The sequence below is a fragment of the Vipera berus genome, assembly GCF_964194415.1.
Source record: "Vipera berus genome assembly, chromosome: 8".
Taxonomy (NCBI): domain Eukaryota; kingdom Metazoa; phylum Chordata; class Lepidosauria; order Squamata; family Viperidae; genus Vipera; species Vipera berus.
Window position 1 is genome coordinate 11180563 of NC_138211.1, and position 27637 is coordinate 11208199.

General features: G+C 42.2%; 1 protein-coding gene across 4 annotated transcripts in view; it reads right to left on the reverse strand.

The window, feature by feature from the left end:
* Positions 1 to 24706, reverse strand: part of NUDCD3 (NudC domain containing 3) — a 55674-nt gene extending 30968 nt beyond the window's left edge. For 3 of the 4 annotated variants that reach the window (XR_014027265.1, XM_081334032.1, XM_081334033.1), the window contains exons 1-2: positions 24352 to 24706; positions 22126 to 22442 (exon numbers count right to left, since the gene is read on the reverse strand). Coding sequence is in view for 3 of the 4 variants with exons in the window: in XM_081334032.1 (XP_081190158.1) it covers positions 22126 to 22442; positions 24352 to 24549 (515 nt within the window). In the remaining variant the exon portion in view is untranslated. The remainder of the gene's footprint in view (positions 1 to 22125; positions 22443 to 24351) is intronic. The other variant, XM_081334031.1, reaches the window with a different exon arrangement.
* Positions 24707 to 27637: the final 2931 nt, after the last annotated feature.

Sequence of the window (27637 nt, forward strand, 5' to 3'; positions counted from 1 at the left end):
GCACTTGAGTAGCTTAAAATGTTATCAGATTATAAGTAGTTAAAAAAAAATCTTAGTCACTGCAGATTTATTGTGGATTAAAAAAAAATCAATCTCCATGGAATAACATTTCAAATAAAACTGCATATTAAAATGATACTGATGTGCAAAATGCATTAGATAGAAGGCACAACGGTGTGCATGTTAATATATATTGTTAGTCCACGTATGATGCGCTGTACGCTAAATAAATAAAAACAATAGTGGGTATTTTTAACTACTTCAAAACTACCACACGGCACCAGGTCAAGGATGGCAAATTCCAGGGGTGGCCAGGACTCTGGATAAAAAATAGCTATGTACTTCAATATGACAACAGAATTAGGTAGAAATACTTTGGTTTAATTCTAGACAGCAGTCAGAACACCAGTTAGAAACAATATCCCATCTTTTGATAAAGCAAAGTCAATATGGAAGCCAGATTCACTTAACAACTGTGGCAAGAAAGATCGTAAAATTGAGCAAAATCCACTTAACTGATGTTCTTACTTAGCAACAGAAACATTGAGCCGAATTGTGGTTGTAAGTCAAGGACTACCTGTAAGAAAATTAAAAACTTTCTGTAAACTTTGCAATTCCTCTATTTAAATAAGCCTGTGGGTTGGTGCCTTTTTTTTGCCCCTGAAGTAATGACACATTTCTAAACACTGAGAATAAGAAGAATTTTGATTACGCATTTATATAGCAGCTTCCCCGATCTGGTGCTTTTCAAATGATATATATTCAGATGGATGCAGAGTCATGTAAGGTCAATTTAGAAAATGTCAAATTATTTAGCATCTCAAACATGGATGGTAAGGGAGCTACTGGCTCAAAGGCAGCATTACTCCGATGAAGCAAAAGGAGATAGCCTCTCCAACATGATTTGCTTGTTAGATATCCAGAAGTGTTACGGAACCTCAGATGGAGACTAAATTCTGAGTTAGACAGTCATGGCCGAAATTGTTGGCACCCCAGAAATTTTTCCAGAAAATCAAGTATTTCTCACAGAAAAGTATTGCAGGAACACATGTTTTGCTATACACAGGTTTATTTCCTTTGTGTGTATTGAAACACAACAAAAAAAGGGAGGAAAAAAAGCAAATTGGACATAATGTCAAACAAAACTCCAAAAATGGGCTGGACAAAATTATTGGCACCCTTAATATTTGGTTGCACACCCTTTGGAAAAAAATAACTGAAATCAGTCGCTTCCTATAACCATCAATAAGCTTCTTACACCTCTCACCCGGAATTTTGGACCACTCTTCCTTTGCAAACTGCTCCAGGTCTCTCTTACTGGAAGGGCGCCTTTTCCCAACAGCAATTTTAAGATCTCTCCACAGGTGTTCAATGGGATTCAGATCCGGACTCATTGCTGGCCACTTCAGAACTCTCCAGCGCTTTCTTGCCATCCATTTCTGGGTGCTTTTTGACGTATGTTTGGGGTCATTGTCCTGCTGGAAGACCCAAGATCTCGGACGCAAACCCAGCTTTCTGACACTGGGCTCTACAGTGCGACCCAAAATCCTTTGGTAATCCTCAGATTTCATGATGCCTTGCACACATGCAAGGCACCCAGTGCCAGAGGCAGCAAAACAACCCCAAAACATCATTGAACCTCCACCATATTTCACTGTAGGTACTGTGTTCTTTTCTTTGTAGGCCTCATTTCATTTTCGGTAAACAGTAGAATGATGTGCTTTAACAAAAAGCTCTATCTTGGTCTCATCTGTCCACAAGATGTTTTCCCAGAAGGATTTTGGCTTACTCAAGTACATTTTGGCAAACTGTAATCTTGCTTTTTTATGTCTCTGTGTCAGCAGTGGGGTCCTCCTGGGTCTCCTGCCATAGCGTTTCATTTCATTTAAATGTCGACGGATAGTTCGTGCTGACACCGATGCTCCCTGAGCCTGCAGGACAGCTTGCATTCCTTTGGAACTTGTTTGGGGCTGCTTATCCACCATCCAGACTATCCTGCATTGCAACCTTTCATCACTTTTTCTCTTCCGTCCACGACCAGGGAGATTAGCTACAGTGCCATGGGTTGCAAACTTCTTGATAATGTTGCGCACTGTGGACAAAGGCAAATCTAGATCTCTGGAGATGGACTTGTAACCTTGAGATTGTTGATATTTGTCCACAATTTTGGTTCTCAAGTCCTCAGACAGTTCTCTTCTCCTCTTTCTGTTGTCCATGCTTAGCGTGGCACACAGACACACAATGCAGACTAAGTGAACTTCTCTCCTTTTTATCTGCTTTCAGGTGTGATTTTTATATTGCCCACACCTGTTACTTGCCCCAGGTGAGTTTAAAAGAGCATCACATGCTTGAAACAATCTTGTTTATCCACAATTTTGAAAGGGTGCCAATAATTTTGTCCAGCCCATTTTTGGAGTTTTGTTTGACATTATGTCCAATTTGCTTTTTTCCTCCCTTTTTTTGTTGTGTTCCAATACACACAAAGGGAATAAACCTGCGTATAGCAAAACATATGTTCCTGCAATACTTTTCTGTGAGAAATACTTGATTTTCTGGAAAAATTTCTGGGGTGCCAACAATTTCGGCCATGACTGTATTTGTTCTGCAGGTGGGTAACTGGTAGAATTAGAGGTATTTTTATATTATCTATAAGACAAAATAAATGATTATCTTCTTAACGAGATTGCTGAGTATGAAGATTTCATAGAGGAAATCACGCTCTATACAAAATTATTTCTTCCCCAGTCTCTACTACCACAACCACACTTCACTATAGCTGAGATGAAACATCACAGCACTATAAATTAAAAAATTCTAATAGTCCTGCTATTTTGCTTAGGATTGAGATGTTTACATGATGTCACCAAATTAAAAATTCTGTGAGCCCAGTTTTGTTTAAGATACATTAATAGAAGGTGCAAAGTTACACCACTGAGTTTTGGGTTTGTACCAACTATAGGAACGCATTGTCCTTCAAATATTTTAGGTTTCAATGCTTATCTGTCCAAAATCAACAAAGTAATGATATAGATTTTGGAACTTGTTGTCCAAAATATGTGGTGGACTTATATTTTACCAGGAAACGTAGATAGGGCAGGCTAGAAAAGTCAGTGCCTTCCTAACCATACCCAAGCACTACGAATTTGTTGCCAATGTCCATTTTGCTCTATGACTTCATGGTGACCTAACTCTAACCCTAAGTGGAATTTTCCTCCAATGGGATTTTCCCATGTATTTTACCAGGAAACATAGATAGGACAGGCAAGAAAAGTCAGTGCCCTTCTAACCATACCCAAGCACTCCTAATTTGTTGGCGATGTACATTTTGCTCTATGAGTTGATGGTGACCTGAGAGTATGAGTTGATGGACTGAGAGTATTAATTGGGGTTTTAATTGGATTTTTAATTGGGGTTTTATATTTTTATATTTATTCAAGGTCTAAATATAATCATTTTAACTGTTCTTAATTTTTGTAATTGTTGCATTGTTATTTTAAAAACCTTGTGAACCGCCCTGATTCCTACGGGAGAAGGGCGGTATTTAAGTCTAATAAAGATAAAGAAAGGTAAAGACCTAACCCTAAGTCCATGGTGGCAAACCTATGGGACGCGTGCCATAGGTGGCACGCAGAGCCCTCCTAGGCCTTCAGCTGGCTTTTATAAAACCTTTTCACTTTAGGCCTCTGCCGCCGTGTTGGAAAAAAAAGGTTGAATCACTCAATTTCAACTTCTCATGGGGGAAAAAAAGATCTCGCAAAGTTGGAATTAATTGATTGAACTTTTTAGTCCCACCCAGTCTGCTGTTACCAGTGCAATCACACCCACCCAATGGGCCACACCCATCTGGCACCCAACAATACATAAGTGGGTTTTGGGATGCAGTTTGGACACTTGGTCCCTAAAAGGTTCTCCATCATTGACCTAGAGTCATTGATTGAGATGGATGGCTATAGAAATTGAATAAATAAATGTATAAAACTTTCCTAAAGGTAAGGGAGGTAAAACATGGAACAGAACTGACCTTCACTAGGTAGAATGCTCACAATAAGAAGATTGCTAAAGACACACATAAAATAGTTGGGCACCATGCACAATGCAATGTTTGCTGGGGGAACTCTACTAGCACGAGGACAAAATACATGTGCGGGCTTGCAGTCCCACTTCTCAATTGTGAAATAAAAAATCTGGCAGATACACCCTCCCTTTCTGGCTTGCCGTAAGTACAAAAATATTCCTTGCCAGCATCAAGCCTCAGAAAGCCTTGCAAGACAGACAGCTGATCTCTAGCTTTTTCAAAGCTGCCCAGGGCAGAGTGCCAGACTCTCCCACTCTCTTCCTGGCTGGCAGGAAGTCCTTCATGTTGAGGAATATGCTCCAATTTGGGGCTTCACCTTGGCTTGTCTCATGCAATTCCAAGGGGGGGGGGGGGAAGAAAAAGAAGAAGCAGCAGCAGAAGGTAAGTGGATGACCTGGACCAGAAGCCCTGCTGCTGGCTATCAACGTTTATCAAAACAATCAATCAAACAACCACAACAGCAATAACAACAATAACCAAAAAAAAGCAGGTTCTGCAATGGTGCAAAAAGAAAAAAAGAAAGAAAGAAAGAAAGAAAGAAAGAAAGAAAGAAAGAAAGAAAGAAAGAAAGAAAGAAAGAAAGAAAGAAGGCATAACCGAGTCTACAAAAGTTCTCTCATTGGATCATCATTTCCATGGAGACAGTCGTTATGGCAACACAAGAACAAACCTGATCCCCAGCTTCCTAAAATGCTTGGAGATTTCAGGAGCCAAACAGACTGGACGACAAATAAAACAGGAAAGCAGAGGGAAGGTATTATGCTTCCAATAAATACAAATCTTTCTCTTTCTCTCTCTCTCTCTCCCCCCCAAATCATTCCTCCCCAGTAAATATAACTGGACAACAAATAAAACTTCAAGAGCGTGAAATTGGGTTAATGTTCCTATAAACCCGAATAACAAGAGAAACTTCGACAACGTTAAACCTTGCAGTTTCTCTGCCGAAGGGCTTGTGGTAGATCTGTCCTTTGTAACTGCCTGCTCTAGATTTTCAGGGTCATTTCTGATAGTTTTGACTTGTAAACCCTCAAATACTCAGCCTTGACTCAGCCTTCCATCCTTCCGAGGTAGGTAAAATGAGGACCCAGATTGTTGGCGGCAATAAGCTGACTTTGTAATAATGCCGCTTGGGGTGTGTGTGAAAGCCCTAATAAGCAGGCATATACATAGAATGAAGGCTACTGCTAAGCTTGTAAGCCGCCCTGAGTCTTCGGAGAAGGGCGGGATATAAATGGAGTTAAAAATAAAAAATAAAATAAAAAATAACCCCCCCTCCATACTATTTTCTGGTATATGGGAGAGGGGGGTGTACACTGGACATGCCCACACTCTTACTGCAGGCTCATCCATGGCTGAAGCCATCAACCTTCATTCCTTCTCAGAAGTTTAAAAGGGAAGGCTTTCTCCTCTGGACAAGGAAGGAAAGAAGGAAGGCAGCAGAAAACTGAAATGAGTGTAGACCAATTTCTAGAACGTCTTAATGGAGAGATCTGGTGTGTCCCACAGGAGCTGCAATCACCTCCAGGCTCCACACTTATTTCAGCAGGGTTCAATATTCCATTGGGAAGTTAACATTTTTACGAGGCTGAAACATGACTTCATGGAGACGTTGGGGACCTGGATTCGTTTGGCCTCTTAAAACACGTCGTTTTCTGATTCATAAGAAGGACTTCCACCCTCTTCACCTTCCAGAAGCCCATGAAGACCTGGCTCTTGCCCCAAGCATTGAGCTAGGATCAGCAATGGGAACTGGCGGGATGTTGTGGCACCATGATGTGGTGTGTGTTGTTGTTGTTGTCCTTGCAGAGTGGATTGTTATTATCTTTCGGTTTTTACTGAAGGTTGTTGTGAGCCACTTAGGATTGTTATGTATAAGATGGCCAGCCATGTACCGGTAATTCCCATAAATAGGATGGATCCCCAAATAGTTATTCAAAGCAGACACTGGACAAATGTGAATCTTAATTTTTTAAAAAATAACATGATTGTGATTTTAGAGTGTGGCGTCGGCCAATGGCTAAGCAGCAAATTGCATTTTAACTGGGATCAGATTAAGGAATATTTTTCTAGAGACTATGATCAGTATTTAATTTTTTAGTTCACCTGAATCTGTGTTTTATTTATGGCTGCAGACAGTGTCAGGTCTTTTAGATCTCTTAAAAAACCAAAAAATATACTCAAGTTTTATCTTCAGTTTCAGACATTCTGTTCCTCCATAATACCGTGTTGGTTTTTCAAAGTGAGTTGCATACTTTTCCTGGCAGTTAACTGGTAAAAAAAAATAGATGGACTTAACAACAAAAAAATCAGGAGAGTACGGTAAATCTTTTTTCCCCCTGACCCGTTTATCCACATCAGCAGATATACACTGACTATTCTGTTTGATACAAAAGCCTTGGAGTTTAGGGAAACTCAAAAGACGGAGATTCAAAGAAGAAAGGTCACACAGCAAAGCAAGTTAGGTCAAAGCACTTGAACTATTAGCAAAGCTGGGTAACTAAATAGGAATAGAGCAGTACAGCAGTAGCTATAAACCTTGTGGCACTGACATTGTGGGAGACTGTGGGGAAAAAAACATTAACTTTTAAATAAAGGGTTGAGTGTTGCCTTGTTCTATTTGCACATGGCTGCGTCTTTAGGAGGAAAGTGAAATCATTAAAAACATAAGCAGGAACAAATCAACTCCTATCAATGCAACTGTATGTTATGTATGTACTGCTATTTCTTCTCAAAGCCAAGGATCTGTAAACAGACTACTCAATTCATCATTAAAGAGCTTGTCTCTTAATAGATTTAAGAAGGGTTGCCACACTGTTCCCAAATGTAGAATACAGTGGGCATTTTTTTTCCAGGAGTCTGTTCGGTCTTTACATGTTTAGAGAGAGCAAATTCAATTTCTTGCAGTTTTCAGAATTCTGGTCAAAATCTAAGAAGAGATTCAACAACTCCTTCCCCGATGTTTGCCTTTGTCTTGAGCATGGATAATTATCTCCTTTCCTCTGCAGGAAGAACTGGCTAGTGATACATGGAAACACTGGCTGTATATCAAGATTCAACATTAAAATCTGGGGCTTACTTCACCTTAATGTAATAATGCATAATTTAATGCCAGATAGGATAGGTGATAGAAAACATCTAAGAATACTTACCTTAAAAAAAACCTATGTAATATTCTCATTTGATAGGTATTTGATACTTACATAGTAAACTAAAGGAGAGCCATGGTGGTTAAAACGCAATATTGCAGGCTAATTCTGCCAACTGCCAGCAGTTCAATTCTCACCGGCTCACGGTTGACTCCATCCTTCCGAAGTTGATAAAATGAGGACCCAGAGTGCTGGGGGCAACACGCTAATTTTGTAAACTGCTTAGAGAGGGCGGTAAAGCACTATGAAGTGGTATATAAGTCTAAGTGCTATTGCTATTGTTACTTCCAAGTGATTGTTCGCAATCACCAGAATTTTAGGATTGAGATGTTCTGTTTTTTGTGGTTTTTTTGCAACTTAAGTCTTAAGTTAAAAAAGAAAAAGAAAAAAAGGTGACAGTGACAGAACCCAATATTTGCCAACTAACTAAGCTGTTCTAAGTACTCTGTCGCTTGTTCTTCGGGGTCACAAAAACTCTCCTACTGATGCGATTATGTCACATCAAATCATTTTTGGCTCCAAGTGACGTGTACATTTTCATCCATCTCTGACTGATTTTTCAACAGTGCATTCAATGCCAGTATAACTGGGTTCATCCACCTTGTTGCTGATCGTCCTCTTCTTCTACATCCTTCCACTTTCCACATATAAAGAACGGTTGTTGGAATTGGGCATGTCTAGTTTAATAAAGAGAAGGAGTAGGAGAGACATGATAGCAGCATTCCAATATCTCAGAAGTTGCCACAAAGAAGAGGGGGTCAATTTATTTACCAGAGCACCAGAAGGCAGGACAAGAAGCAATAGATGGAAATTAACCAAAGAGAGAAGCAACCTAGAATTAAGGAGAAACTTCCTGACAGTTAGAACAATTAACCAGTGGAACAACCTGCCTCCAGAAGCTGTGAATGCTCCAACACTGGAAATTTTTAAGAAGAGACTGGACAGCCATATGTCTGAAATGGTATAGGATTTCCTGCCTGAGCAGGGGGTTGGACTAGATGACCTCCAAGGTCCCTTCCATCGTCATCATCATCATCCCAGCATTAGAGCTTCTCCTAGTAACTGATACTACATTATTTTAACCAGAGAGCGCTACAATTGAATCAGGGACCTTCTGCCCATTGTGGCCCACTCTTGGATTTTAGCATTAGCTTAACAGGGCTGAAAAAAGACCCAAGACTTAAGTTATCTTTCAGGATCATCACTTAAATACAATGCGACAACTGGGAAATACAGTGAAGATGAAGTGAAAAATTTACAGGCAACGCTTGCATTGACAGATGAACAGTACTGTGATAATAAGTACCTCAAGCAAGAAGATTCCCCTCCCAAATTAAGTTCAAGACAGGGATGCTATTAAGTATAAAACACCTAGATTTTTTTTAACCTGAGGCTATGCTTCTAATAGATAAAAGAAAAGGCCTAGAGATTCATAGCAATTACTAGCCTACAAAAAATTGTACAAGCTAGAAAGAAGACTTAGGCAAGGCTTTGAGGATGTTCCTCTCAATGCTGGGAATAAAGGGGGCAATTACTGTAGCTCCATCTTGTCTCTACCAGACCACACACACCAATCTGTGTTGATCTCTAAGCGCAGGTCTACGTGCAAATTCTGCCTGCATACACCTACAGGAAAGGTAACATGTCTATTGGGTTTTTACCTGACTGAAGAGAAAGATCAGACAGCAAATCTCAAAGTGAACCTTGTTCAGACAGGTTCATTTGTCTAGCTGATTCCTCCCAATTTCATTCCTCACATCTCTTTTTTTAAAAAAATAAAATAAAAATCATATTTATAGCTGCCCTGGGGAAGCCAGATTCATTTTACAACCATGTTTATTTATTTTTTATTTTTATTTTAATCCCCTTTATATCCCGCCCTTCTCTGAAGACTTCAGGGCGGCTTACAATTTAAGCACAAACCAATGTGCTTAGCAATGTTACTAGCTTAACAGCTGTAATGATTCACTTAACAACTGTGGCAAAAAAGGTCATATAAAATGGAGCAAAACTCACTGAACAAAGGTTTCAGTTAGCAACATAAATTTTGGGCTCAATTGTGGTTGTCAGTCAAGTGCTACCTGTAGCCTTTCCTCACGCACAACCCTCTTATCGAAAATTTAGCAACAAATCCTTTTCGTCTATTTTCTTTATTACAGTATGAAAGAAAATTTCGGCAGATGACCCTCTTAAATAAAACAACGACCAATCGTGCCAATACAAAACTGCTGAAATTTTTAGCATCATTTTTTATGATTACATAGATAGAACAATAAAGTTGAGGTGTCTCAAGACTGTGGAAATTGGGATTTTGAACTGCGTACCTAATAGCTTCGGGGTGAAATAGCAAAATAGAAAAACAGCTCCCTTCCTTGCGCAGCTAACCTCAATCTGGCAATATACATTTTGCACAGACTTTGCAACTCCCAATTTCCTTTCACAGCTCAAAAGGTTATGCTAGGTAGAAATCTGGGAACTGCAGTCTATATACATCCAGATGACTCCTCTTGGTGAAGCCGTGCTATGTAATTTCAACCTTCAATTTCAAAAGTATTTTAAAGTTATATTCCTCAGGAAGTTTATCTTAATTTTTTGCATTACTTTCAGGCCAGCAGGGTCCAACCTTGGCAACTTTAAGACCTATAGACCTCAACTCTCAGAATTCCCCAGGGCTGGCTGGGGAATTTGGGGAGTTGAAATCCACAGGTCTTAAAAGTTGCCATGGCTGGACACCCTTGTTTTAGACTGTACCTATATAAAGTCCAGAGGGACGTGGTGGCTCAGTGGGTTAGGACACTGAGCTTGTCGATCAGAAGGTCGGCAGTTTGGCGGGTCGAATCCCGAGCGCCGTGTAACAGTGTGAACACCTGTTACTCGTCCCGGCTTCTGCCAACCTAGCAGTTCGAAAGCATGTAAAAATGCAAGTAGAAAAATAGGGACCACTACGGTGGGAAGGTAACAGCGTTCCGTGCGCCTTTGGTGTCTAGTCATGCCGGCCACATGACCACGGAGATGTCCTCGGACAAGCGCCGGCTCTTCGGCTTTGAAACGGAGATGAGCACCGGCCCCTAGAGTTGGAAACGACTAGCACGCATGTGCGGGGGAACCTTTACCTTTACATATATATATATAAAGTTCACCTAAAAAGGTCCTTAACCAGCAACCAAATTTTCCTCCTCCACTTGTAATTCTTTTCTATTTTATCTCACAGATATCAAAGTACCAAAGCCCACTTACATGCATAAAGCCATGATTCGGTTTGAAAGGGGAGATATATACCAGACAGTAATATGACCATTGTCTAAAGACTCATTTTGTTTGTTCTAATCTGTTTCTTTTCTCTGTACACAGCTAATTACATAAGTATGTTATGTATTTGCTGAAGGGACTCTGGTCCATAAAAGCTTAGGTATGTTAGGGTAAACATCGCTGCTCTTTGAAATCTGAGTCACTTAGCCACAAATTAAGGTGGCATTCATCTAATAGAAGCATGTGTTACCGCCATCTACCGGTCATTAGAAGAAGAACTACCAGGACGAGGGGGGAGGGGGGAGAATCCTTATTCCCCTGATCCATCCAGAAAAAGAAAAAAGGGGGAAAAAGGCCTCTGTGCAGAATGGTCCTGCCATGACATTTCCACCACTGCACACTTTCAATTAGGTTCAGTTTGTGAAACACACAGGAAAAAGTAACTCATAAACTGAAAACCTTGAACCAAGGAGGAATCATTCTATAAGAATAAGAAGAGGAAGAGCAAGAAGAAGAGGAAGAGGAAGAGGAAGAGGAAGAGGAAGAGGAAGAAGGAGAAGGAGAAGGAGAAGGAGAAGGAGAAGGAGAAGAAGGAGAAGGAGAAGAAGTTGGAAGGGACTTTGGAGGTCATCTAGTCCAACCCTCTGCTCAGGCAGGAAACCCTATACCATTTCAGACAAGTGGCTGTCCAGTCTCTTCTTAAAAACTTCCAGTGTTGGAGCATTCACCACTTCTGGAGGCAAGTTGTTCCACTGGTTAATTGTTCTAACTGTCAGGAAGTTTCTCCTTAGTTCTAGGTTGCTTCTCTCTTTGGTCAGTTTTCATCCATTGCTTCTTATCCTGCCTTCAGGTGCTTTGGAGAATAGTTTGACTCCCTCTTCTTTGGGACAGCCCCTGAGATATTGGAAGACTGCTATCATGTCACCCCTCACCCTTCTCTTTGTTAAACTACACATACCCAATTCCAGCAACCGTTCCCTATATGTTTTAGCCTCCAGTCCCCCAATCATCTTTGTTGCTCTTCTCTGTACTCTTTCTAGAGTCTCGACATCTTTTTTCCATCGTGGTGACCAAAACTGGATGCAGTATTCCAGGTGTGGCCTTACCAAGGCATTGTAAAGTGGTACTAGTACTTCACGCGATCATGTTGATTTTGGGCTCAAACATGGACCTAGAAGCCTTATCAGAGCCACAAGTCCTACATCAAGATCAAACTCTGACAAACGGTGAGATAGGTCCTCAATTATTTCCTAACGGTTCTTCCAAAGTCTCCTTCACTAGAAAACCCCATACATCCACTAAGTATGCCCGGCGTGGCGTACTTACTGCCCCTACCAGTTTGCGTAAGACAGATTTCATTAAAAAGTTGGATACACCCAACAGCCTCCTCATAAATATTAATGAACCCAAAGTGCCAGGGTTTTCAGGAGCATTTCGGCATCAATTAGATCTGGCTGAAGTCCTGCATTTCAGGGTTCTGCTTCCCAAACAGGTCCTTTATTTCCAACAAATTAAAAACTCCAGATTAAGACAACTTTATCGAACCGATCAACGGTTTACAAGCCTTTATGCAACCTTCTGAGCTTCTGAGAACTCTTTATCCGCCGAAATTCTCAGGGAGTCAATAAAGTATATGCTATCTCATACACCTTCAAAAGGTACGAACAAATGTAACTTTCCACTTCGCATCAATATGGCTGATTTTGATTTTTAAAGCCATGGTGGCGTAGTGGATTAGAATGCAGTAGGGCAGGCGGCTTCTGCTGACTGCCGGCTGCCAGCAGTTCGATTCTCACTGGCTCAAGGTTGACTCAGCTTTCCATCCTTTCGAGGTGGGTAAAATGAGGACTCAGATTGCTGGAGGGCAATATGCTGACTCTGTAAACTGCTTAGAGAGGGCTTTAAAGCCTTGTGAAGGGGTATAGAAGTGCTAATGCTATTCCAAACAAAGCCTGTATTAAATTTCTAACTTACATTAGAAATTCTGAGCATTTTAAGGTGAAGCATTTGCAGACATTCTGAGAAATGCAATAACTTCCAAGGAAAAAAATGAATAACATAACTGTAAGTTATTATACAATTTCTAATACTGGTTAGTGACTAAATGGCTAGGTTCATATACCACATTAAATCATAATGTGGTCTGTATAAATCTGGTTGCAGTGGTCTATGAACATGCCTTCTGGCTTCCTATATTAGAGAAACACGTCCATTTGGAGTTTATTCAATAAGTCATGATTAACAAAACATAGGTAAAGGTAAAGGTTCCCCCGCACATGCGTGCAAGTCGTTTCCGACTCTAGGGGCCGGTGCTCATCTCCGTTTCAAAGCCGAAGAGCCAGCGCTTGTCCGAGGACGTCTCCGTGGTCACGTGGCCGGCATGACTAGACACCAAAGGCGCACGGAACGCTGTTACCTTCCCACCGTAGTGGTCCCTATTTGTCTACTTGCATTTTTACGTGCTTTCGAACTGCTAGGTGGGCAGAAGCTGGGACGAGTAACAGGCGCTCACTCTGCTACGCGGCACTCGGGATTCGACCCGCCAAACTGCCGACCTTCCGATCGACAAGTTCAGCGTCCTAACCCACTGAGCCACCGCGTCCCTGTTAACAAAACATAGCATGGCGTATATCCCTTCAATTCCAAAGACAGAAAGAGGTAATTGAGCCCAAAGTTTCTGTTGCTAAGTGAGACACTTGTTAAGTGAGTTTTGTCCCATTTTATGACCTTTCTTGCCACAGTTGTTAAGTTAGCAACATGATTGTTAAGTGAACATGGTTTTCCCATCAACCATTTGCTTCTCAGAAGGTTAGAAAAGGGGACCGCATGACCCAAGGACACTGCAAGCCTCCTAAATATGAGTCAGTTGCCAAGAGTCTGAATTTTGATCACAGGACCCTGGGAACGCTGCAATGGTCGTTAAGTGTGAAAAATGGTCATAAGTTACTATTTTCAGTACCATTGCAACTTTGAATGGCCACTGAATGAACTGCTGTAAATCGAGGACTACCTATAATCTTTAGCAGCCTTGCCCAACCCGAAATAATGAGATTGGCATAAATGCCAACGTAAGTTACACAACCAACCAAGTCAGACCTACAAAGCACGTGCCTAGGGCTATTTACTAACATGTCCTACTTACAGGAAAGCACCGTATTTGCACAAACTCTTTTGTATGTTTAAAATGATCACTTTAAACCAATAAAACTTCAGGACAGAAGAAATGCACATCTTTTATCCAACATTTAAGTCGGACTAATGAGAGTTACTAGAGTTCTTTATGGTAGGGCTTGCAGCCCTTTTCTGATATCGAAGGAATTAAAATGCAAGTATCAGTAGGCAAAGCAGCTCCAGGAGATCCCTGACAGGATATTGAAGTTTACTTCTCTTAAGAAATGAAGGTTAAAAGCAGAAAGGCCTGCTGCGTTCAGGAAGCGACGCTTGGAAACTTAATGGGCCACACAGCGGCTCCCTGCAAAAGCTGTTGGGGAGAGTTGTGCAGAATATATTGGAAAGAAAATGAGCCTTGGATGCTTAAGGAAGATATGTATGTTCTGCCAGCTCTGATTTCAAAGCAAGTCTTTTCAAGCCTAGACAAACCTAAACTGTGCACAACATGAAGTAACTTGAATTACCCCTTCCAAAGTCACAATACTACAATGACAGGATTGGGGCTGTTCTGGTGAGGATTTTATAAGTTTCTCCATTTTAATGAGGGCCCACTGTAAGCAAAGAAGTCGTGTTTTATTGAAGCCATTTGCACTTTCTCCCCTTAAAAAGGTAAAGGTTCCCCCGCACATGCGTGCTAGTCGTTTCCGACTCTAGGGGCCGGTGCTCATCTCCGTTTCAAAGCCGAAGAGCCAGCGCTTGTCCGAGGACGTCTCCGTGGTCATGTGGCCAGCATGACTAGATGCCAAAGGCGCACGGAACGCTGTTACCTTCCCACCGGAGTGGTCCCTATTTTTCTACTTGCACTTTTACGTGCTTTCGAACTGCTAGGTTGCTTACAGCCAAAAAAGTGTGCCTCAGTTAAACGAAGCAGCAAGCAGGGGGAAATATCAATGTATATTCAACCTAGGTTTCAGATGATCTCCGTGTCCTCATTCCCAACTCCCAAACCAAGTAACATTAAGATGAAAGACATGATTACAGTTGCGTTTTGAAATCTGGCATCTGGCATCCTTTGACAAGCGAGAGAGCTGGTTGTGATTCTGCAACAACAGAGCAACTGCCGAAATAATCCTTGAAAAATGGTAGGCCGATCCAAAGTTGCCATGCCATTTCATTTCATTTTATTGCCCCTGGTCTGCTGATAGATCCTTGGGGCAATGAGGTCTACCCTACAAAGTCACAACCCTACAAAATTTACAGACCAAAATTCACACACAGCAATTGAAAGGATAATGAACCACAGTTCTATGCCCAAAGAAAATCAGAAGCATGCATATTTCAACCCAACGTGCAAAATGTACTCCGATGTTACACCTTTGCTCCGCGAGCTGCATTGGTTACGTTGTCTTCCGGGTGAGATTCAAGGTTCTGGTAATGGTCTTTAAGGCCCTACATGGCATGGGTCCGGAGTACCTCGGGGATCACCTGCTGCCGGCGTCAACTTCCCTCCGCCCTGTGCGTTCCCACAGAGAGGGCCTCCTCAGGGTGCCTCCGGTCAGAGAATGTCGGCTGGTGGCCCCCAGGGGGAGGGCCTTCTCTGTGGGCGCTCCGGCTTTATGGAATCAGTTGCCGGTCGAGCTCTGGATGGCACCTGACCTTCGCTCCTTCCGACGCGGTCTGAAGACCCATCTATTTGAACAAGCCGGCCTGGCCTGATGGGGGATGTGTTGGGGTTTTAATGGGGATTTTTATATTATTATTGTTTTAGCTGGGCTACTATTTAATTCTTTTTAATTTTTGTATTCTGTATTTTTATATATGCCCTGTTCACCGCCCTGAGTCCTTCAGGAGAAGGGCGGTATACAAATATAATAAAACTAAAACTAAACTAAACTAAAATGTGTTACGGAAATATGCCTTGCTATCATGTTCCTAACAGAGGTGTGCAAGATTAATAGGAAGAACTAAGTAAATGTAACAGAAAAAGTGTACCCTCATACTGTGTGTCCACAAACCAGGAAGGATTAAACGCAACTGATTCTCTTCAATCTGAGAACCTACTACAAGACTAGAACTATGTCCTTGAATTCAAGCAATCATACAGCCAGGGGAAAAAACACACATTAAATTCTGGGTCACAGAAAACTTCAAGGCAGGCAAGTCTTTGGGGAAGCATCCAAGTCATAAATAGGTCTCACAGGTGTATTAATTCTACTCTACCAATGTAACCTATTTTTGTTCAATCTATCAACTCCTCCTTACTCTTTCCTGCTGCAGCGAAGAGCTCAAATGAGCTTCACTTGCAAACAATCCCTTGTGGTTATAATGATGAGTGCCATCATTCGCCCTGGTTTGCCTACTTCTACCACACCCCGTTTAGTGCCGCAATTTCTTTTTTTTTTACTTCCAAGAACTTCCAAGAACTCCAAAAAACTCCAAGCGAGTTTTGTACTTCCAACTCTCCCAATGGGGCAGAAGGAAAGAGCATTAGGTATGTTTGCCTGCTTTGAGTGTAAAAAAAATAAAGGCAGGATTTTAAAAAAAAAGCCAATAAATATGAAGGTCATGTAGTAGAATAGCCAACCGAGTAGTTTAAAAAAAAAAGCCGGAGTGGGGGGCGCAGTTAGCTGCTACAGTTTCATAGTCTATGTTTGGGAGACAAGTCTTCTCTTTCATCATCTCAAACCAATAAATAATGTTCAACTCCTGGACAGGCTGCTGAGAAAACAGCAAGAGAAGATACAATCTGCGCTGCTGAAAGACCAGCTCCATTAGTCTCTTCCTTTCCCCAGATGCTCATAGATGTGGTGGAATCTCTTGCTAGACTGGAGGGAGGTGTTAAGAAAGAATTGAGGTTGGAGTCCTTGCACTGCAGAAAGCGGCACAGGCCTGACCTCATCCAGAATCCCTGAAGCCGCCTTACCTGACAGCTCCCAAAGCAATGCAGTCAGTCTGGTGAGATTCTTGTAATATAGGTGATTAACAATAAAGCTTTTGTTCGAGACTATTCATGAGTAGTTCTGGTTGCTTGTCTTGATGTTAGCAGCCAGTTATTTAAGGCCTAATGGTTTAACTTGAAAAATCCGTGCTAGAATTTCTTTCTCTTCTTCAGTGGCCATAGGTCTGTATACCCAGTTAATAACTACCCTTTTTCTGCTAATAGTATACAAGCCATTCCGAGAATCTAACAACATATCAAAAGGCAGTAAATGTTATTTCACTTCCTCCGTCTGCTCGAAGAACATGATCCAAAACCCATTTTGATACGTAGGATTGTTCTCTGTTAATTAGTTATATTGAAGATTCTTCCATCCAGGCCCAAGCTATTAGCTATTTGTTGTGGGAAGCTTCCACTGCTTTTTAAAAAATATTTTCAATTTAATAATACCAAGTTAAGTTTCGATTTTCTAAATTAAATACAAATTTATTTCACCACCGATTTCATTTTCTATCTGTTAAAGACTTCCTCACAACCTATTCATTCCAGGCCAGGTCTAATTATCAGGTAAAGAGGGCTTTCTTCCCAAGCGTTGGCCTTGCCAACAAAAAGAACAAGCAGAGAAATGCAGCAATGTATATTAAAAATTAAAAAAAAAAAGAATTTAGAATCCGTGTCGAGGAACATAAATAGAAATCAGGAGGCAGGCGGCACATGCAATTTTATTTTAAATACTGCCAGGCAAATGTATGCAGAATCAAGTCTATAAGTGGGCTAAGTGAGAAGGCGGGCACTCAAAATAAAAAGCAGATGAGCTCAGACAGAGAGAATGAAGACAGCCACTTGTCAAAACAGATGGAAATACCCGAGCCCAGAAAAAAAAGGGTGTAAAGAACAGCTCAGCACAAACCAGATGGCAATGAAGTAGACAACTCTTCCGTCTCGTTGTTCAGAACTTGGAGACCACTCAGGGTCTGTTGCCATGAGGGAGGGTGCAGGGGGTTAAACCAAATTAATAGGGCTCAGCAACTGAAATATATCTACTGTCACATTGGATTCCGTAACCCTCAGCATTACTGAACTGAAGTGCTTGAGTGTGAGGAGCAGAAAGAGTAGAAAGAATCTTATTGATTCCCTATGAAAGTGCGGTTGTGCATCTGCCAAAGTTGCCATAACACTGTTGGAACAGGAAATAAAATAAAAAGCGAAGCTCCCCTTTCGGGTTTGAAACTAGCCGTCCAAAGCGGTACCAGAAAGAGGTGAACAGTATTTAGTTTATGAAAGCTGCCAAAATGAGGGGTCCTGGGCGCTCTCTGAGGTTGGCTGTTTTCTTGCAGACATTTCATGACCCAAGGCATTGTTGATGTTACCTTGTTTGGGTAACGAAGCGTCTGCAAGAAAACACCCAAGCTCAGAGACCCCTCATTTCAACCCAGAGCTACAAATATTCTCCTTGAAAAGCTACCAAGTCAGCCCATTGGATCCATGTTGCCAAGGACAGCTTACGCTGACTTGCAACATCTCTCCAGGGTTTGGAATAAGTGCTGGGCTTTTGCGGGTCAAGCTCACATTCTATGAGCGTAGCCTCTGCCATCCTTACTGACTCATCAGAATGTCCTTCATACAACGTTTGCCGTTATTTTGAAGGGTGGAATATTCCACAAAAACAGATATTCATTGCCCTCCTTAAAGTCATAAGAATATGGGGGGGAGGGAGGGAAATGCATAAATATCTCCAGTAGAAAGGTAGAAAAATCATCAAGTTTTTACTTTAGCCAACTGCAACATATCATATATACTTTGGTTACATCTAAAAAGAAAAAATATTTGTATCTCAAATACTGTACTGAAAAAGGCAAAAGGTAAACATGTCTGAACCTTATGTCCACGCACCTCTCAGTTTAATGGCACTTACTTTCAAGTAATGGTGCATGATTTATTTTTCACCGAATATAGACTTGATTTGAACTAGAACTTGATTTATATAAACGTAATGAGTAATTTTGTGTAACACTTCCAAAATCAGAACAACAACTTTGGAAGAGGCAAGATTCCATCCTTCATTTATTAACTATTTCCTGTTTTTCATAACTGAGACTTATTACCCTCAGCTACACAGATGGAGATCACACTGTATCTCAATTTCCATCCATCTGTGTCTAAAAAAAATACATTATTCATAGCATCTTATTAGCCAAGCTTTTAGGCTGGATGTCTTAGAGGGAAACTTAAAAAGAGTTGAAAGATAACAGTACTTTTGGAGGATGCATTAACTGGACAGTGACACCACCCAGTGGAAGCACTGAAAAGTTACAATAATTCTGAGATGTATGCAACAAAGATCATTTGTGTGTACTTACTAAAAAAAATCCTGGCCATGGATACTTTTTGGCAACAGATAATCACATACTAGCCTAACATGTCATGAAATCTGTACTGTTAATTTATAAACAAGATTCAAATATATAACAATCCAATAAACATATTTATATTCTTTGGCATAATCTCTTCCCCAGAACACAAATAAGTCTGATAAGCAAGCCAATGAGCAAAATTGAGGCAACACTATCACCTTGCTTGCCAAAATGAGCAGCCACTGTTCATCCAGCAAAACTTATTTTTCATGTATAGCTAGCAGTATCTTTTACAACAGCCTTGAAAAACAGATCGTGAAACCACCACGTACTCCAAATGATGTTTTTCAGGCTGAGGCAAATAAATAGCCAAATCAAAATTTGGAAGCAACCTCATTGGTTGCAAGAGTTTCAGGTCAAAAACACCCCAGCCTCTCTTATTAGAAAACCGAGTCCTAGAGCAACATGTCTTTTTGCAGCTTCATTGACATTTCAAAGACCATTTTACTTCCAGGTATAGAAGTCACTTCAAGAGCTGTTTTACCTTATTCATTTCAAGAGGCTTTTTTCTCCAAACTTTTCTTGAAGCAACCAACCTCTCTGGTATTCTGTGTTCAGAGAAAGTGACCAACTCAAAATCACACAGTCAGCTGCCAGGGCAAGGGTGAATTAACAAACCTTGATCTCACCGCACTTAGTCCAATACTATACAATCACATAACACTTTTAAACCTCTCTAATTATAGAATAGTGCTTGGACGCTAAACAATGGAATTTCAGCTAAACAGGCTTTTGGCCAGTTGTGTTTTCCAATTTAATTGGGGAAATGGTTGTTTCTTGTATTCCAAGAATCTGCACACCACTTCGGAACAATTTTATATGCATACAATAAAGTGAAAAAGTGATAGGAAGATGTTTCTAAAGTGACATCACAGCGTAAACTAGACTGCCAATTTGGAACTTGGATTTTAAAAAAAACAATCTGAAGTTTTATAAATATTTCTTGGTACTATCCAGAAGCAAGAGAGAATGAGAGTGCATATTCAACGAATTGTTTCAGACATCAAAATGTCTCACTCATTACTTCAGTTTGATAACTGTAAGATAGTACAGTAGTATTAAAACCATAAACATTGACTTAAAGCCAATGTTACCTTTATTGTTCATTAATGTATTATACATATTTTATTTGGTTTTTAAAAATCATAATGAGAAGAGCCAGATTATCATTAAGCATCAGATTACATAAAGAGGTGGAACAACTGTATGTAAGTGATAATTTTGTAATAAAGTAGTGATTTTGACTTGCAAAGCCTTTTGCTCCGAGTACAGGTTTTGAGATTTGTGAACAATATTCCCACAAAATCCCAGCCACATAATGGGGTGTGTTGCATCAATAGACAATGTAGATAATATCCACTTCCCTCTTAATAAGTGCCCAAAAATCCTGCAGGCCAAGGAAATCAAAGTGGACAGTGATTCAGTTGATTTAATATGTCTAAAGTAGTGGTCAGTCTCGTGAACTGTGGAATAGTTACTTAGATACTAAAATCACCACATGATTTATAGCTGCACGTTTCAATGCTTACTTACAAACACTTGCTAATTTTCAGACAGGCTAACTTGACTATGAGGGTGAAGGTTCGTTCTCTGAGCTTGTGAGCTGGTTTCCTAATGTTTCGTTACCGGGCTAGGTAACATCTTCAGTGGCGTTTAAGGGATGTCTGTGTCAGTACTCTTCTGTTTATAAGGGCTTCAGGTATGGGTATGTCAAATGAGGGCACCTGAAGCCCTTATAAACAGAATAACACTGACACAAGACATCCCTTAAATGCCACTGAAAATGTTACCTAGTTAACGAAACGTTCGGAAACCAGCTCACAAGCTCGGAGAACGAACCTTCACCCTCATCCTCCACCTGAGCTACAGATATTCACCACTATTGTTAACTTTACTATATGATTAGAACAGCAACTTTAAGCAGTTATCAGGCAGGCATATTTGTCACATTTTGGCTTCTCAATGCTGTAACAACCCGTATTACTGCTGAAATCTCTCTCATGCATTGTCTTTAAATGTGTATCACAGCTTTCTGGTTTCACTGCTATGTATTTGCAGAAATAAAAACCCAATATGTCAACGGTATCTCAGAAGCTAGGGATGGATGTGGAAGCCTTTAAAAACAGGAGCAGAAAACAAAAATTAAATGGATTTGAAAGGCTTGCCAAATTAGAATAGGTTATTCTGGATTAGGTGGACAGAGTCCAACTACTATAGATAAAAGGCAGATTTCCAAGAGTTTGACTGATGCCATCTGTTTTTTGCCATTCAGAGACTACTACCACTTAGATTAAGCTCCAACCATTACTAAAGTTCCCACAAAAGCCACGGGGTCAGAAAAACCCCAAGGTAGGAAGTACTGCACATTTTAATACACAACTATCACAATGGTGCCTAATCAGTCCCTTAAAGCAGCAAGACCATGCCTTGTTCGCCAATACGTATTTCCGTAATAGTCTTTCTTCTTTAGCAAAGGTAAACCTATCCCAGGTTTACTACTGTGTTTCCCCAAAAATAAGACGTAGCTTGATTTTTATACGTACGCCCAACATAAGCCCTACCCCCAAAATACTGAAGAACCCGCCCACTCCATTGCATCTGGTTGCATGAGGTGGGGCGAGGCGCACGGGTAAAAATCAAGCTATGGCCAGGATTGGGGGGGGGGGTTGGAGCTGCCCTATACACCCCATAGCCACTCACCTTAGGACAGTTGCAGCCAGGCCTCCTACGTTCCAACACCTGCCTCGCTGACCCACTTCTTCTGTGGCCGCTAGCCACCACTTGTACATGTTGTCCCCAGCTTCTGTTTTGCCATCAGAGGTTTTCCAGAAAGGCCGCTGCAGCTGAGAAACAAGCTCTGGATTGACATGTGTGCCCGCCGCCCGGGCCTCCATTTCACCATCAGAGGTCTTTTTGGAAGGCCTCTGACGGCAAAATGGAGGCCGGGTGGCGACGCATGAAAGTGGCAGCGAGAGGCCGCAGAAGAAGTGGGCTGGCGAGGCAGGTATCGGGGCATGGGAGGCCTGGCTTTGGCGGTCCTAAAGTAAGCGGGTAAGACATCCCTCCAAAATAAGACCTGATGCCTCTTTTGGAGGGAAAAAAAAACCAGGACTTATTTTCGAGGAAACACAGTATGGCTGCACTTTGTCACTAGCTCTTTGACATGGGCAGAGCACCACTAGAGCCACTCACCTGGGGAATTCTGTTTGTACACTTTCCACAGGGGCGGTGACGGGTGCCGGCAGTTCTGCTGTTGTCTCAGCGACTTGTGCTTCTGCTGCTTCTTCTGCTCTCACAGGCTCTTCTGAATCGGCAGCCTTTCCGCTTTCCAATCCAGAGTCCTGCTGCTCCACTGCTGAGGTGATCTCAACCTCTTCAATTGGAGCAGGCGCCTTTGTTCTCTCTCCTGCCGCCACCAGGTGTGCCTCTCTTTTCTTCAATTTCCCCTCAATTTCTTGCTGTCTTTTCTCATCATCTTGGCGGGCCAGATGCTCAAAGTTTTTGAATGCCTGAAAATGATGCAGCAAATCAAGCAACAACCCAACAATTAACCTACAGGCCACCGCTAGAGAATAGCTAAGCCTGCATTTCAATTTCAAACAGTACGGGCAGTCCTCAGCTTACGACCACAACTGAGCCCAGAATATATGTTGTTAAGTGAGAAATTGGTTAAGTGAGCTTTGCCCCATCTTACGACTTTTCTCGCCACCTTCGTTAAGTGAATCACTGCAGTTCTTAAAACTAGTAACATGGTGGTTCAGTGAATCTGGTTTCCTCATTGACTTTGCTTCTCAGGTGGTCGCAAAAGGGGATCACATGACTGACACTGCAACTGTCATAAATGTGAGTCAGCTGTCAAGCATCCAAATGTAAATCACGGGACCACAAGGACGCTGCAACAGCCGTAAGTGTGAAAAACGGTCATAAGTCATTTTTTTTCAGCGCCACTGTAACTTCCAACAGTCACTAAATGAATTGTTGTAAGTCCAGGACTGCCTGTATTGTTCAGCTCAGCTCCAAGAGCAAAGTACTTATCTACTTGCCTGATATCCATAAGCATTGAATCCAAGTGCATTTTGTGGGGAGTGTAAAGGAGGGGCAAAGTCCATTATGGATAAAGAAATTTGACAGTGTTCTTATTTGGATTTAAAGAAAAAATGCAGAGTATGAAGTTAATGAAGGTCTGCCACTGCACTGCAGGCATCAAACTAAATAAAAATAGCTGCACTCCCCAAACACCATATTAGCTACCCTTTTAACTAAATTTGTTTCCATTCTTCACTCATAGCTGAAGAATCCCTTCCTACTCATAATTTGATACAGCTATTTCATAAACATATTTGGATCCAAACACACCTATTCTATTCAGCATAAATCATGCCGACGACAGCCAGTTTTTGCTATATACGCTACCCCAAGCCATGGTCTGTCCCTCCTTAAATCTTAACTGGCTCACTTTGCCCTATATTGCACAGTACAATCCATTTTCACGTACAATCTCAAATTTATACGAGTCTCAAATACAAGACTCGGGGTGGCTAACTCCTAACAACAGATAAAAACATATGCTGCATCCCTGAATAACAGAGTTGGAAGGGACCTTGGAGGTCTTCTAGTCCAGCCCCCTGCCGGAGCAGGAGACCCTATACCGGGGGTCAGCAACCTGAAACAGTGAAAGAGCCATTCGGAACCGGTTCCCTCACAAAAGGAAAAACTGGGAGCCGTAAAAAAATGTGTGCACATGCACGTACATGCGCGCATGCGCAGAACAGGGTTTGAAGAGTGGAGCCAAGGCGAGATATGCACCTACCCTGCATATTTGAATTGATTGGTTTAACTTTTTTAGTCCCACTTTTTTTTGGGGGGACTGCACATGGCAGAGGACTGGGAGCCGCAGGAGACGGCTGAAAGAGCCGCATGCGGCTCCGGAGCCGCGGGTTGCAGACCTGTGCCCTATACCAAGGGTAGGCAACCTTGGCTCTTTTATGACTCGTGGACTTCAACTCCCAGAATTCCTAAGCCAGCATAGCTCAGCTTGGAAACCTCTCCCTTTTCCCTCAGCATGGCTGGCTCAGGAACTCTGGGAGTTGAAGTCCACGAGTCATAAAAGAGCCAAGGTTGCCTACCCCTGCCCTATACCATTTCAGACAGATGGCTGTCCCATCTCTTCCTAAAAGCCTCCCATGTTGGAGCAGCAGCCACAACTTCTGAATCTCGGCAAACAAAACACCCACGGCCGTCTCCATCCAAACCAGCCCATCACGTCACGGTTTCATAACCCGATTCCCACCGCCTGCTTGAACCCTTCAGTCCCTCGCCCCACTTTCGCTCTCTCTCCTCCTCCTCCTCCTCCTCCTTCCCACCCCGGGCAGGAGAGGCCAATTCGGGCCTCCAGAGGGGAGGCAGCCTAAGGCTTACCCGAAGGGCCATGCTCTTGGCCACGCCGGGCGGGAAGCCCAGCCGGTCGGAGGGCTGCAGCAAGAGCCGGTAGAAGTCGGTCTTGCGGTAGAGGAAGCCGAAGAGGATGTTCAGGAACTCCTGCACGTTGCCCACATGCTGCAAGATCCCCAGCAACGCCTGGTCGTACATGTCCGTCATGGCCCCGGAGCGCTCCATGAGGCCGGCGGAGACCAAGCGCGCCCGGACGCCGGGAGGCCTCGCTCGTCTTCCCCCGCGAAAGAGCCGACAGCCGCCCCGAACCAGCCCCGCCGCCGCCGCCGCTTCGCCCGAGCGAACCCGCGGAGACTCTCCCGCTGTCACGGCAACCCCTAACCCCTAAGGGCGACGCGCTCACGTGACCGGCACGCCCACTTCCGGTCCTGTCCTCGAACGGTTCCCCGAAGCGGCTTCCGGCTGAGCGCGCGCGCGGCGGTTCCCGCTAAAAAGTTTTCCGCCGCGCCTCTCCGCGGTTTGGGCGTTGGAAGGAAGTTGTGTTAACGCACAAAGACAGACAGACACACACACACACGTACACCCCCCCCCCCAAAAGGCTCCTTGGCCTGTTCTAGGGGGTCCTTTCCCCCCTCCCTCCCCACGCGAATAAACAGTCGTTTCCAGGACGGGGTTGTTCGCAAGAGGGGTCCTCGGTGCTACTCCGCATAATTGGACAAAATGTAGGCGGTCTTCCAAAATAGCCTTCAAAACGTAACGCAATGCAACATTAGGGAAAGTAGGAGTTGAAACAGGTTGATTCCCGAACCACCTAAAAAAAAACAGTAACTACCAGGCCAATAGAAAAGAATACTTGTAGCTCAGGTTTGAACCGTGGGGTCCTTGGCACTGATGTTGTTATCTAGTTAGGTAATGAAACTTCTGCAGGAAATGTCAATGGAGATCCTCAGTCTTCCAGGTCATGTTTGTCCCAAAGGTGCTTTTTCGAGAAGCAAATGGACTTCCCTGTTTTTCTTTGAAGACGTTTCCCTTGGGGGTTTTCTTGCAGGCGTTTCATTGTCAAAACTAGGGCGTTTCATTGTCAAAACTAGGTAACAACATCAACGCTGAGCGCTGATGATGTTACCTAGTTGGATAATGAAACATCTGCAAGGAGACCAAGCTCGGGAGCACCAAGGAGCCCTCATTTCAATCCTGAACTACAAATATTCTCCTTTATTGGTTAGTTGCAAGAGTTTGGAAACTCAAGGAATGGAAGAGCAAAGAGTGATTCAAAGGAGGGCTGGGCAGTGATAGGCATCCACGTGAGGACAAGGGGTCTGGCTGTGTTGCTCGGACCTGCCGCCTTTTCTGAAGTTGTATCCTTTTCCGAGAGGGTGCAACCCCAGGAAAGAGTTATCTTTCCCCAATCTGAGAACCACGCCCACTGGTTTCTGCCTGACATCCCAGCTGAAGGAAGCGAGTGCAGACAACAATCCTGCTTGGTTAAACCAGTGTTTCTTGACCTGGGTGACTATGATGTGTGGACTTCAACTCTCAGCATGCTGGTGAAGGAATTCTTAAGTCCACCTATCTTAATGTGGTTGAAGCTACAAACACTACTCTATCAACTACTGTGTATGAGTTGGAGGGAAGGCATTTGTATGTATAAAGCTAACATTTTCTTATCCTACAGTTTGATCCTTTTACTTCCTAGTATAATATACCTAGGGTTTCATTTTTCACCCAGACACGCACACAAAATAAAGATACCCATATTAATTATAAGAAAATTTCCACAGTCCGTTTTAGAATGACACCTTTATTAATCAAATTACCAAATCATATATAAGTTTTCAAGTTCTTTAGATCTCTCAATTAGACAGGATAAACTTGGGAGGTAATAAAATTCTTATGTTGGATAGAAACTGGTTGCTCATCTCTGAGAAATGGTATACATGCATCCTATATTAACAGATTTTGCACTGAGCAAGGATTTACACTGGTGCTGGTTTCATGTGCAAATGGCAGGGTAGCATTTATTTTCCAAAATATACCCAATTGTGAGAAACATTGCACTCACAGGTTTTCAGTAGCTGTTGACCACTGCTCCATCTAGAAAGATGCACCAAGTTTGAATCATCATTTCTATCCAGAATTGTTGTTTTAAAGGTTTTACTATAGAATATGTCTTGGATTTCTTTTCTTTGATATTCACCATGCAAATGAACCACGGTCCATCCTCCTCTGGTCAGAATGTTAATTGTTCCGCAACAGGTTTGGTTTTGGTCCACCAATCCCTTGGGGAAAACAAAGTAGGGTACCCCTTTTCTTTTGTACTTTAGCAAATATATCTTCAATTTTATAACCTGATCTTAAAAAACTCAAGTGCATTAATTTCACAAATTCAGTTTCACAAGGCAGACGGAAGTTCTTTACAACTGCAAATAGCCCGTTTCTTCAGGTAACAAGTAAAACCTGGTATATCAGCTTGAAAACACATATTCAGCAAGACTGGGAGAAGTGATTGCCTGAAAGCCTATCAGAAAAGCCCTTAGAGAGAGGGAAATCATTTTTAGAAGAAGAGTGTGTTTGAAGATGTGTTGGAGTATCATAAGTTCCATGAGTGGACTGTCATATTGATAGGATGCAGTTATTGGAGTTTAATATCTCTAAGTGCCTCTCCACTTTCCAAATTCAAGGATCCAGTGGTCCATTTTGCTTCCTCTTCATATGATTCTTCATCACAACAGCGACTTTCTTATGTGTTCACATACAGTATGAAGACCATACGGAAAGCACCATGATGAGGTTCCCAACTATTGACAAGGTTAGATTCCACCCATTTTGCTGGCAACGTAGACTTATATGACTCATTCCAAGATCTGCATCATCCCACAGAATTGTCTTAGGCATCATCCTCTCTCCGTCCTCTGCTGCAACTCCACACTGCCACTTTGGGACACTGATTTTGTGCTCTGGGAAGATCCAGCAGCGTTTCCCCTTTGGAAACGCTAAGAATTCTAGGCTGTAAAATTGGCCTGCCTTTTTGGGTGAAGGAACCTCATCAAGGTTAAGATGATGTAAAATGAAGAAATAAAGGACACCATGGAAGTCTAAAGTTCTTCCACGGGTTTATGGATATTATAAGATTGCAAGATGGGACACAAAATTCTCTGTGTTTCAAAGTCAAATTGTGGGGGAGATTATGTAGTAACTGCAAAATCTTAAAATCTAGACATAATGATCCTTCAGGTGTGGTTTTTGAATGCCTATGCTTGTTAATTGCCTTCTTTTCTGTCTCTGACTCTACATTCTTGGTATCTCAAAGCAA